The sequence below is a fragment of the Notothenia coriiceps genome, unplaced genomic scaffold (genome assembly GCF_000735185.1).
Source record: "Notothenia coriiceps isolate Sejong01 unplaced genomic scaffold, NC01 NC01_scaffold00016825, whole genome shotgun sequence".
Taxonomy (NCBI): domain Eukaryota; kingdom Metazoa; phylum Chordata; class Actinopteri; order Perciformes; family Nototheniidae; genus Notothenia; species Notothenia coriiceps.
The window spans coordinates 302,788-315,389 of NW_011349526.1; the positions used below are offsets into that span (position 1 = coordinate 302,788).

At 42.2% G+C, this 12,602-nt stretch overlaps 1 protein-coding gene across 5 annotated transcripts in view; it reads left to right on the top strand.

The window, feature by feature from the left end:
• uacab (uveal autoantigen with coiled-coil domains and ankyrin repeats b) overlaps positions 1 to 9,063 on the top strand; it is a 57,542-nt gene extending 48,479 nt beyond the window's left edge. For 4 of the 5 annotated variants that reach the window (XM_010776280.1, XM_010776283.1, XM_010776284.1 and 1 more), the window contains 9 exons: positions 90 to 197; positions 507 to 539; positions 1,203 to 1,295; positions 1,558 to 1,588; positions 1,679 to 1,728; positions 1,967 to 4,669; positions 4,870 to 5,022; positions 5,762 to 5,827; positions 6,575 to 9,063. In XM_010776280.1, the coding sequence (XP_010774582.1) occupies positions 90 to 197; positions 507 to 539; positions 1,203 to 1,295; positions 1,558 to 1,588; positions 1,679 to 1,728; positions 1,967 to 4,669; positions 4,870 to 5,022; positions 5,762 to 5,827; positions 6,575 to 6,646 (3,309 nt within the window). In that variant the 3' untranslated portion in view covers positions 6,647 to 9,063. The remainder of the gene's footprint in view (positions 1 to 89; positions 198 to 506; positions 540 to 1,202; positions 1,296 to 1,557; positions 1,589 to 1,678; positions 1,729 to 1,966; positions 4,670 to 4,869; positions 5,023 to 5,761; positions 5,828 to 6,574) is intronic. The other variant, XM_010776281.1, reaches the window with a different exon arrangement.
• The last annotated feature ends 3,539 nt before the right edge of the window (positions 9,064 to 12,602 follow it).

Sequence of the window (12,602 nt, forward strand, 5' to 3'; positions counted from 1 at the left end):
TGTGTGTGTGTGTGTGTGTGTGTGTGTGTGTGTGTGTGTGTGTGTGTGTGTGTGTGTGTGTGTGTGTGTGTGTGTGTGTGTGTGTTCAGGACTTGGAGAGGCAGAACGAGGGCCTGCAGGAGAATCTCAGGAAATACCAGCAGGATCAGAGAGCCCTGCTGGATAAGGTCAACATGCTGCAGCAACAGCTCACACAGGTGAAAAAACATGCATGTTTCTCATTTGAATACTGTTTATATCTGTGGGTGGGTAGATCTGAGGGTCCTAAACTAAAGGTCTAGTGAGATATAATCAAATATAACAATATAAAAGCTAAGAAATAGTCGTGCTCTCTTTATTTATTTTCCTCATCATACGTTTTTAATCTCATGTGTTTCTTTTTCAGTGAGCATAATAGATTGCTCAGTAATAGCTGCCAGAATAATATCTAACAACATTCTATTGTATTGGAGTATTGTCGGTTACTCAATTGACTGTATTTACAATCTTTTTGTATTCATCTACAGGAAAAGGTCACTGTAGGAGACACTCAGAAAGAGGTATGAAGTAAATGATTTATTGGACATGGTTTGCCTCATTATCAATTGTTTTGTTCTCCTATTGTTTCCTTGGTTACATTTGTTTTAAAGAACCTTGATACACATTGTATTGAACGTGTCATTATTATTCAGCCGTAGCAGTCATTAGTGTGGTGTGGAGACAGTGTTAAGTTACCGTATGACCTCTGAGACCTAAACATAAGTGAGTGGTGCTGTATCAACACAGAGCTGTTGGAAGTGAAGGAAAGAAAACGGGAGGTGTCACAGTTTGAATGCAACTCGATTGTTACTTAACTTAATAACATCTTACCAGGTCCACACATTCAGGATAGTAGAAAATAGTCTTCCTAAAACAAACTATAAATAAATTATGTTTTCGTCTGGAAGTAGGGCAAAAGAGCTTTAAAATCACAAAAACGTACGAACCTCTCACATATCTTTGTGCATACATATAATTCCGATGCATGCCCTTCTATATGTCATGAATAAGATCAATTGTTCCTGAACTGATGAATGATACATGACACAATGATAAGTAAATAAAAGTTAATTTTAAGCTTTTTTACTTATTTCGTTAAGCGTCATTTTGTGTGTTTGCCATCTCTCAATAATTCAATATAGTCATTTCTTGATGTGCTTTGTTTTTCCTTCCTCTTGGATCAGAAGGACATGTTGAAAGTGCTACGTGGTACCAAAGAAAGAGAGGAAGGGGCTCGAGGCCCAGAAACGGTCAAAGTCCAGCTCCGGAGTACTTTGGTCAGCGAATTTATAAATGTGTTCTACTTTGAGCCTTCTTTTCCTCAATATATCAAAATATGATATAATTATTATTCAGACTTAAAACACACTGTATGTTTGGTTTAGGTTCTAAAAAGGATAATGACTGTAGTGAACTAGACAGTAGATTTTAAAAAGAAAAGAAAAAATATTTTGTAAGTCTAAAAAGTCTTATAAAATAATATCCTTCTAAAAAGCCCCAAACACTTGTATTGAGTATGTGTATCGTTTTGTTTCACAGGGAGATTACTCTGGACAGTCTGTCATCAAAGGTAAGCATTGAGAAACATTTGTTAAGATTATTTCAAAGTTCAGCTGCAGAGTATGAGGAGGTTTGAATGTTGTACCCTGTTGTCTTTCAGGTAAAGAAAACATTTTGGTGAAAAAAGCTCAAAGCCTGGATTCTGATCAGGTACGTGTTTATCTGTGGAACAGTTCCACATGGCTTTCAAACGCTTAAAATGCAGTGTTGAGTTAGGACCTGCATACAAATGAAACTGCTTATACATTGTTCAGATCCTCATTGCCCTAGAGAATTACAACTAAGAAGGCAAAGAAAGCTGAGGAACCTTTTTAACTTTTGAATGAAGGGGCTTAAATAAAAATGACTATTAATGCTGATTTAATATGTATTTCATCTTTCTCTGCAGATGCTCAAGAATGCTCCCATGGCGCGTTCGCTTTCCAGATCTTCAGAGAAGGGTCCGTCCACTGTGGGCTGGGCAGTCTCTGGGGAACTGGACGCACTCCTGCAAGAACTTGATGAGGTCAAGAAGAGACAGCATGCTTCGGATGAAGATGCGGCACGGCTTCAATCCGCCCTGAACCGTAAAAACCGAGAGTGCCAGGAGCTGGTCCAGAGCCGAGACACCATCCAGAAACAGGCCGACCAGCAGGTCCAAGAGCTGGAGGACGCCCTGGGCGACGTCCAGAAGAGGATGCTGGACTCTGAGTGTAAGGTCAAACAGCTGCAGGCCCATGTAGTCGCTGTTAAGGAACACCTGGGGGGCCAGGGGGCCGAAGAGTTGCGCGCCCAGCTCCAGGACATCAAGGCCAAGTATGAAGGAGCTTCCGCCGAAGTGGGTCGCATTCGTAATCGCCTGAAACAGAGCGAGAAGGCCTTGGAGGAGTACAAGAGCAGCGAGAACCAGCTGGCAACAGAGGCAGAAAGTCTGAACCAAGATCTGCAGGCGCTGACTGCAGAAAGAGATGAACTAGCAGAAGCCTTTTTAGAAATGGAAACCAATTTGAAGGACACCCTGGCTAAACAGGGCCACACGGTACCAGCTGAGAAGTTTGACAACATGAAGAACCTGCTGAGCAACGCAGTCGACGAGAAGGAACGGCAGATCGCCGAGCTGAGGGAGGACTACGATCGCGTGCTGGAGGAAGTGGCAGAGCTTCACCGAAAGCTGGACAGTCCCTCATCCCAGGGAGGAGCGGGGGCTGCTGAGGAACAGAAGAGGATCCTGAAGGCTCTCGAAGAGCAGAATGCTTCTCTGAAAAGGAAACTGGTGGACGTGACTACCAAGAGCCAGTCTCTCATTCAGGAGGTGGAGGAAAGTGAGGAGGAGAGGGATATACTACGAGAGCAGCTTGACGAGCTCAACAGCAGGATGGAGAGCGACTTCGTACCCATGACGATGCACGATGAAGCCCGGGGGAACATGGTGACAGCTTTGGAGGAGTTAGAGGACAAACTGGTAGAAGCCAGCGAACGTTACGGAAAAGCAGAGGCACAAGTCCAGCAGCTTCAGAGCGAGAGGATAGCGCTGCAGGAGACAGCAGTGAGCAGTGTGCAGAGCGCCAGCGAGAGACACCAAGGTGAGATGGACGCTCTGAGGTCTCAGAACGCCGACATGATGAAGAAACTTGAAGCTTTGCAGAGCAGATGTGAAGACAGAGATAAAGAGTGTGTGCAGCTGAGCACGCAGAGCCAGACTCTGAAACAGAGCTTGGAGGGAGAGTACGTTCCCAGGCAGCAGCACGAGCAAGTGAAGATGGAGTTGAGCTCCACCTTGGAGAGAGCCAAAGCTGAGATATTGAAGTTGGAGACCAAGGGAAAAGAAAGTGCAGAAGAATTAAAGAATATGAAAGAAGGAAACGATAAGTCGAAAGAAAAGTTGGACAAAGCCCTGTTGGAGATGAAAAAAGAATATATAAGTGTAAAAGAGCACAAAGCTATCGCAGACCAGCTGAATGCTGCAATTGTGGAGGCAGAGAACAAAGCTAACGAAGTGTCAGGGAGGTATGTGTCCGCTCAGGAGGAAACCATCAAGCTCACCCAAGAACTGGAGGCGCAGAAGAAAGAACTCGATACCATTCAGGAGGCTATTCTGTCAAAGTTCATCCCACTGACGGCGGCGGAGGAGAAGGAGCACTCTCACAGTGCCAAGGTGAAGGAGTTGACAGTAAAGCTGTTGGAAATAGAAGAGAAGTATAACAAGGAGAGGTCTGTCAATGAGGGCAACCAGCAGGAGAAAGACAAACTAAAGGTTGAGAGTGAATCTGTCCAACAGAGACTAGACTCTGCCAGTGAAAAGCACAAGAATGTGGAGAAAGAGTTCAAGGGTCACATTGAGGAATTAACTCAGAAGTTGGCCAGCTTGGAGCAGCAGCACAAGGAGGCAACGCTTCAGAAGGCTGATCTTCAAGAGCAGAAGGCCCTGAGCAAGGCTCAGATCCAGAACCTCCAGGAGCGTCTGAAAGCAGAGTTAACTCGGATAGCAACATACGACACGGAGCTTAAAGCCCTCCATGACGCCATGCAGCACGCGCAGGCCGACTGTAAGAAAGCCAGAGAGGCTCAGCAGGAGGAGGCCCAGAGGGTGGGCGCCTTGCAGAGAGAGGTTCAGGAACGCCGCGGGGATCAAGCGTCCCTGCTGCATCATCAAGCCGAGGCCCAGGAAGCCCTGCAGGCCGAGGTCACCCAGCTTCGATTGGCTCTCCGTGAAGAGGAGGAGAACAACGCCCAGAGAGCCGAAGATGTGTCCGCCCTGCAATCTGAGCTCCTGCAGGCCACACAGGCTCTGGAGAATCACCGCTACAAAGAAGACCAAATAAAGCAGCTGAAGAAGGAGAAGCAGCAGCTGGAGGAGCAGGCCAACGCCCTGAGCAGCAAACTACTGAGCTCCACAGAGGGGGGAGACGAGGCGCGCAGGGAGGCCCAGCACGCCAGGGAGGGGGAGGGCAGGGCCCGCACAGAGATGGAGGAGGTCACGGAGAAGGGACGCGCCATCGAGAGGGAAGTGAGGGAGCTGAAGGAACGATACGAGGAGTCGCTCGGCACCATCTGTGATCTAAAGAAGAGGATTCAGACGTCAGCGCAGCAGACTGAAGCCAAAGACAGGAAGGTAGTAAACACCTGTCATAGTTTTATTTTTGTTATACTTTTTTTGCTGGCATTATGTGTGTTTAACACGTTTAATGTACTATACTGTAGATAGAAAACAGGTTTCTTTGAAAGAAAATCTGTTTCTTTTTCCAGGCATATAACTCTTCTTTCAGTTTTGTTAAGGGTTCATAAAGTAATGTTGTAATATTTGTGTGTCAGATCACAGAGTTGCTGACAGATGTTGAGCGGTTGAAGCAGGCGCTGAACGGTCTGTCCCAGCTGGCAATCACAAGCAACGCGCCCAACAAGAGGCAGACGCAGCACATCGACACACTCCACGCCCAGATCAAGAACCTGCAGCAACAGCTGGCTGTGAGTGGACATATGGAAATCATGTTATCATTGATATCCTCCTTTTTGTTTCATTGGATAAACTGCACAGCAACTCTCCTTGTGTTATCTACTTCAAACCATGAGTAATAAGTGAATTGGGCCCAGACATTTAGTAAATGTGCTGTTTAAGAAAGGTAGGGACCTTGTTTTAAAAACAACCATAAGTAGATAGATAGATATCAGTTTATTTTGCATTGTACCTATATAATGACAATAAAGAATTCTATTATATTCTACTTGATAGATCCACATTTGGGAAACTCTTTTGTTACAGAAGCAGTTTTTGTTTTTTTTATTAAAATGCTGAAAATGCAATAGAGAATTAACAATTACAAATAATATTTAAATGAAAAATAGTATGTCAAATATAAATAATGTAAAATATTCTGGATGATAAAAATGTTCTCATAAAGGGCCAAAATACTACAGGAGCATAGACATACTAAGTGACTAATAGTGATCGCACCATGTATATCCCCTTTAGTTGATAAATACAGGGGAAATAAGAAGTCAACATCTCAGTTACTGTTGTTGATTTTTTTCCCAGCAAACATCATGACTAAATAAAAATGGCAGTTCTTATCCTAACAGTTGGGTGTATCATATATAATAATGTGAAATTCAGTGACTGCACCAGGTCAGTATTAGCACCACTGTGCATTTGTTGCTAACAATAAGCACTGTGTTGTCTTCTTCTCTTCCTCCTCTGCTCCATTAGGATGCTGAGAGGCAACACAGGGAGGTGGTTTCCATTTACAGGACGCATCTTCTCAGTGCAGCACAGGTAAGTTCATCTCACCGTCTTTATTGAAGGGCACATTTAATTGTGAACAGAAAATGAGGAGATTAATGATTTTAATTAAAAACGCTCTTGATTTCATAGAAGGTAGAATCATACATTTAGCTGTAACCCGCACTGTGTAGATCCATGGCCATTCCCTGCAACCCTTTTCTGATTTAATGAAGCAAACCTCCCTTCACTCACAGATGTTATTATGATGTTACTCGTAGTCATACATTTCTAACATCCTTATGGAAACAGAAAGTAATTGGGAGCTGCCACAACAGCATCTGCATGACTGTAGTTAGCATGCAGTCATCATTATTGAGGAGAAACAGATCATTAAAGGCTTGTGTGACAAACCGAAAGAAATGTATTTGAAACCCTGCCAGTTTTATTAAATCATGATTGTGTGTTTGTCAAAACCAACTTTTAGAGAAGCGTCAAAATCCAAAAGCAGGGGGTACTTTATCTGTTTACACTCAGTGAAATGTTGTGAAAGCCTGCTGATCATTTGAAAATGGATTCGGGAACATGTAATAATAACAACGCTAATGGTCCATCAAAACAGGGAACCTCAAAAAGGCTGCACAACACAATATGTACTCGGCCCAATTTATTCCATAATGTTAATGTGAGTTCACCGTGTCTCTCAGGAGCTGAAGCGTAATTGACAACAGAGCTTACAGAGGGAAATATCCGTGCAGATTGATCAGCTGAAGCTCTTTTCTGGCTCTTTTTTCCACGCAGGGCCACATGGATGAAGACGTCCAAGCCGCCTTACTACAGATCATCCGCATGAGACAGGAGTTTGTGTGTTAAAGCTTCCTCCGACGAAACAAAACGCTGCCTTTGGACTCAAAACCATCATTCTCCCATCATCTTCCTCTGCTGAGCCCCCTGCTGTGGCCCCTGTGGGTGCCCAGTGTGTGTGTGTGTGTGTGTGTGCGTGTGTGTGTATGCGACTATGTGTTTGTCATCCGGCACAATTTCTCCAAACAGGCAATTTTTTGTGGTATCCCCTCTTTGGTTCCCAAACCTCCATTTTTAGGGTAAAAATGAATAACTGTAGATTTTAGATACCGGTGTAGATACAGAGGTTGATCTCCAGTAGAAACTCAGAAAACTAAGCAAAAAAAAGGATTTGATCAATTTCAATTTCAATTACTCGTATTGATCATTACAGTATGTGAAAATGAGATTTCATACAATTCTTTCAGATCTATGATAAATTATAATACACACCTATGCATTTATATCAAGCTTCATATTCAGTGCTATGCAGCGTTAGTTCAAATGTAGGTCCCATTCTTAGATTACCCTGAAATGTAAAATGGACACGATCTCAAAGACCACTTTTCACATTCCCTCCGGACAGTCAGCTCTCATACGGTGCATCTGTGTTTTCTTCTTTCTGTTTGCTAACATCTTCAGGGTAGCTTCACAGGGTTTCAAGTCTGAACACTGACATATATGTTGCTTGCTATAATTGTTCTTTCTGTTCGTAAGGACACTAAAAAGTAGTGAACAAATTCCTTGTTGTGTTTCCTTGCTGAACTGTAGGGACATCGCAACAAAACGAGTACATTTCGCAAAAACATCTGTTTTTTTAGAAGGTAGCTACTTGATTTGACTTCACAGAGTGGAATGTCTGTCTTACATTCAAACAGCAGTATCAGGTGACCCCTGTATACCTGTTGTAGAGAGGAAGAAACAAATAACTGTTAAAGGCAGACTTGAAACAATGTAAACCTATTCTTTAAAGGCACAATGAGTAGTTGTGTTAGTTGCCAATGGTAAACACAACTAAATGAACATCAGCAGTTTTGAAACAAGCTTTGTCTGCTTGACATCTCACCTTGCTATATTTCTTGTTGTTTTTGGTGCCGTGTCCACCATTCTTGTAGCTTTCTCTTTAGCCAGTGCTTACGATCTTGCACTTTTATCAATTTGTTTTTTATAGAGATTGATATACAGGCAGAGGGCTGCAGTGTCTGCAGTTACAGACATGCCACAAATATTATACAAATATCGAAAGGGATTTCTATTTCTATACATAGTTTCTTCTAAAACCTACTCATTGTGCCTTTGACCTTGTTCATGTCAGCTTGTTCTTGCGACCTTTGCTTCTTTCTTTGTTCATATTGTTGGTGGTTATCATCTCCACCAGGTCCAAACTAGCAGACACATTTTCAGAAAAAATCCAAAGACCTTAATCTAAAACTACTCGCCATTTTATTTAATGGCAGATATAGTTATGTGACAGATTTGGGAGTCATGTCACGCATACAGTCTGCTTTATTCAGTCTGGACATGCTTTGTGCTGGATTTGACTCATAGAGAGGAGATCTCTTGCTGTGTCCTACCGTTTGCAGTGGCACGTCGTCCTTTTGTTGGAACCAGAGTGTCCTCTAGTGGAGAGACTTGGCAGGCCAAGTTGATAGAAATTGTAATAGTCAGTGTGGCCTAGGGGTAGGCAGCTGTTGTTGTTGGATGCTGTGATATCTGCATTACATTGGGAAATGTCAGAATAGAATTTGAACTGTGAATTGGTACTCTACATTTTCAGAGTTAAAATGACTAATAGCTGTTGATTTGCATTATTGATTGTACACAAAACTACTTTCCAAAGACAGCAAATGTCGCGGCTTGATAAAAATTGTGATTTCTGAAGCGGTGAACTCGTCTAGAGCAACTCTGCGTACCCCTGAGCAGCTCTGTGTGAATCTTGATGGTGTCGTGTAGTGGTGTTGTGATTGTTGAGCGAGTCTCTTATGCCTTTACACTGATATATTTTTCATAGCTTTGTACTACTCTAATTACTGTACTACAGTGTGACAATTCTGTTATTCAGCAGGTCTGGAAGTAGAACGACGAGTTCCCTTTATTTATGTGGATAGACAAACACCTTAACGGTTAGTTTTTGTAAGCACTCCTGTCTTTACCTCCCGGTTAAAACACTACCAACTAATAATTCTCGCTCTCTTTTTTATATTTTGGCCAAACTCTGTTTAAACCAACAGATAGTTTAGAAAATACCTTTTGCATTTTGTTATGCAGATGATAGGATTAACACTTACTGTATTCCCTCTACTGTTAACATAGTCTATTTAAATTCAATCAATGTAAATCTCTGAATAAATACACTGTACTCCAATCTGTTTTAATAGGTTGACAATAATTCTTTTGTTTGTGAATCAGTAATACAAAATCAATAAAAGTGCCTAACATAGAAACTACTTTTTTGTTCAGTGTGTTTTGTCATTAAAGAACTTCAAGCATTTTTGAGTCCAGACGGAAATACCTCGACAAATGTTTGATGAATTGCCATGAATGTTTGCACGTATATTCATGCTCCCCAAAGGATGAATCCTTCTGACTCTGGTGACTTCCTGATCCCTAGTGCCACCAACAGGCAAATGTTTTACTTACTGCTTTCAATAAGATCAATTTCTATTTTATGGGGTGGCACATTTAGTACAGACCTTCATGGTTCCCACACAGCGCATTTTAATGCCTTCAGTGGCTTTTCATTTTAAGCACCACCATCTGGTTAAATCATCAATTGGTCCTACACTTTTTTCTACACCGACGAAAATACCTGATGTAAGATAAGATAAGATAATAAGTATTTTATTGATCTCAATTTGGGGAATGCTTGCATTGCAGCAGCATAAAAAGACAAGGCATTGTACATTAGAGAAATTCAAAGACTAGAAATAAACAATCCAAAATGTAAACATCTCAAAAAGAAATAAAATAGCATTAAAAAAAGTAGAAAAATATACATGTTGAGATACAAATGTACAGTAACAAAATATAAAGCAGGATATTATATATATATACTGTATATATACACACATTAAGTGAGTAAGGAATGGAATATCAAATATGAAATTGAATATAAGTGTAAAATGTACATATACATGTAAATCTGACCTCTCAATCAGCCTCAGTTGATTTTTGTGTTTAGTGCCAAGTAGAGCATTTGTTTTCCGGACTGTCAATCAAATCTGATCACCCACTCAACCTGATGGAGCATTGTGTGGGGTTAGTTTTTCTGCACTTGATGCTCATTGAATATTGAATGTTCCGTGTTATGAATATTTGATGTGACAGAGAAATACCAAGTGTTCAGGGGCTTTAAGCGGTACAGTAAATGTTTGCGGTTAGCTCCACACGCCTTTTCTCCCCTTGTGAGAAGCGCTCGGTTCATGTGGTTTCACTCTGAGTACAATCAACCCAGGAATGAGAGCGAGTAGCTCTCTGGCACACAGCGCTCACTTTTATCTTTGAGCCTCTATTGATTTCTCTTTTTTTCTCATCACAAGATTTATTTTTCATTAAAGCTCTTTCCAATGGGATGATGAGAACTGAGGTCAGGCCTATTTCAGTTATCTCATTTCAGATACATTCTCTGCATACACAGTCGGCACAGGGGGATTTTCCATTCAAAGAAAGCACTGTGTGGTTAAATTGGCCTGAAAATAATCAAGGTTACTAATTAAGCCCAAAGGAGAACTTTATCCCTTTTACAATCCTCTGTTCACACAAACACAACATGCGCACACTCTAATTGATACAAGACTTGTCCTGGGTTTGATTTCTTCAGAAAAGCTTGTTGGTTTCAAGTGGCAGCCCTCCCTCATCTCCTCCCTCCTCCCTCCTCCTTCCTTGGTTTTATGATTCTCTTTTCTGCGGTCTGCACTGAATAAGCTGTTCTCAGCAATTATGGCAAATACAATTCAATCTGTTGCTAGATCTCTCTTTAATCTCATTTCCAGGCTCCTAATCAGTCCCATACATCCACTTGCGGCCCTTTGGTTTACCACTGTTGCCCCTTCACCGACCGCAAAGGATCCCGTTTTTATAAAAGATTCTTCATCCAGAGAAGGATCAGAGACTTTATTTATGTTGGAGTAAGCCCCGGCCGTACACCGCATGCCTCTGGAGTGGTGAGCTGGCTGAGGAGGCAGGCGGGCGGTTAATAGACATCAGATACACGCTCACATGTTTGCTTCCTGTCCCACGAGCTGTCACGAACGTTTGTTATCTCACACAGCAGTCGGCCACCTCTCCCTGGAGAAATCCCCTCACACTGTGTATCACAGAAACTGAGGGGCCTTTTTGTGTTTTACAGGAAATGTGATCACTTTTGTTTTGAATACCTAACACATGAAATAGCTTTCAAGCAGAGATGAGGTCTGTTAAACTAACTTTTTCAAACTCTACACTAACAGATTTCTTTTTTTCATTCTTAAACTTCTTCAGCCTCAGCCACAGTTTCCTTTCTTAAAACTATATTTCAATTCTGCACCTCCCTCTGGACAAAAGCCTTCATAAAACGTTTTCAGTAGTGCTCCTCAACACCTGTAAACAGAGTCTGATGTGTAAAATCAGTAAAGTGCACCCAGCACACTATTGATGATGATGAAGATGATGATGTTTCATCATAGCACTACGACTTTTATATTGAAATAAGGGCCTTTACAATATCAGATATTCAGTAAATGATTAACATGGCTGAATAATTCTCACTAATGATATTATTGCGTTATCTATATCCAGCCAAACTATGGACGACGGACAACATTTATTTTTTTCAACACAGATGCAAAATAGGAATTTCTACATGCCTTGAGTCGTTGTAAACCTCCAACATTTGAAATTGTATGCGTTTTGTGTCAATTTACCCATTTCATTTAGGAGAATGCACTTGTGAGCACCACAGGAAATTGCACTTCAAATTCCCCCGAACATAAGCCAGTCCAAAAGGTTCCCAGTATAACGAGGCTTGTCCTATCTTCTATTTGTGTTTCCCTCCTCTCCCACTGCTTCCTTTCTGCTGTTTCACCTTTCTGTCTGTCATCCTTCCTTCCTGGTTAATTCCACAGGTCAGTTCAATCGAGAGGTCTGCGCCATATTTGTCTCCCTGGTGTAATTGCTAACTATTTCTCTGTCACTAATAGGCAATAACTCAGGCAGTGCCGTTGAGGCTGCACTGGGGGCAGCGAACACGAGGCCAGGGGCCCCTCTCTTTTTTTCATTAGTCCCCTAAGGAATCGGACTTCTCTTGGCTCCAGGCCGAGACAGGCAAGGCCCCTTTAATGTTTTTGCAGAGCTCCAAAGCACTTTGTTGCCTCAATAAAGTTCATTTATGGGATAATAAGGCTCTGGAGGACACATGGTGCTGATTTGAGTTGAATGGTTTCAGCATGGCTCACATTCCCAAAAGTAAGCTCCTTCTGCTCCATCTCTTTCTTTTGTTTCATCTTGTTTCTTTTTCTTTCCACACTTCTCACCTTTCTCTCGCTCCTCACCTCACGTCCTGCTCTTTATCCGCCGTCATTTATTATTCCTCTGTCTAACATTTTGGCTGTGTCACTGTCTGATCCTGGGTTGAACTGGGATTTGCACACCTGGGAATGAGTAGCAGCGAAGGGGCAGGAGGCCCTCTCATTTCCCAGGATTTATTCCAGAGCTTGGAGGTGGTGGGGGTAGATGAGGGGGGAAAGAGGCGATCAGAGGAATGAAAAAGCCTCAAGCCTCAAACCCTGGCACGAGGATCAAGCTTTACATGCCAAGACTACACCAGAGCCCAGTGCCCCGGACATTTGCTGTATCAAAGGTGTGGAAGTACATGTACGGGATACACGCATATACTCTGAGGATGGTGTTAAAGGCACACGCACACATCAATTAGAAACAGGCCCAACCTCAACTTCTTTATACCCGTCTGCTTTTTGCACATGGACTTACGTGAGTGTTCTCTTTCCCT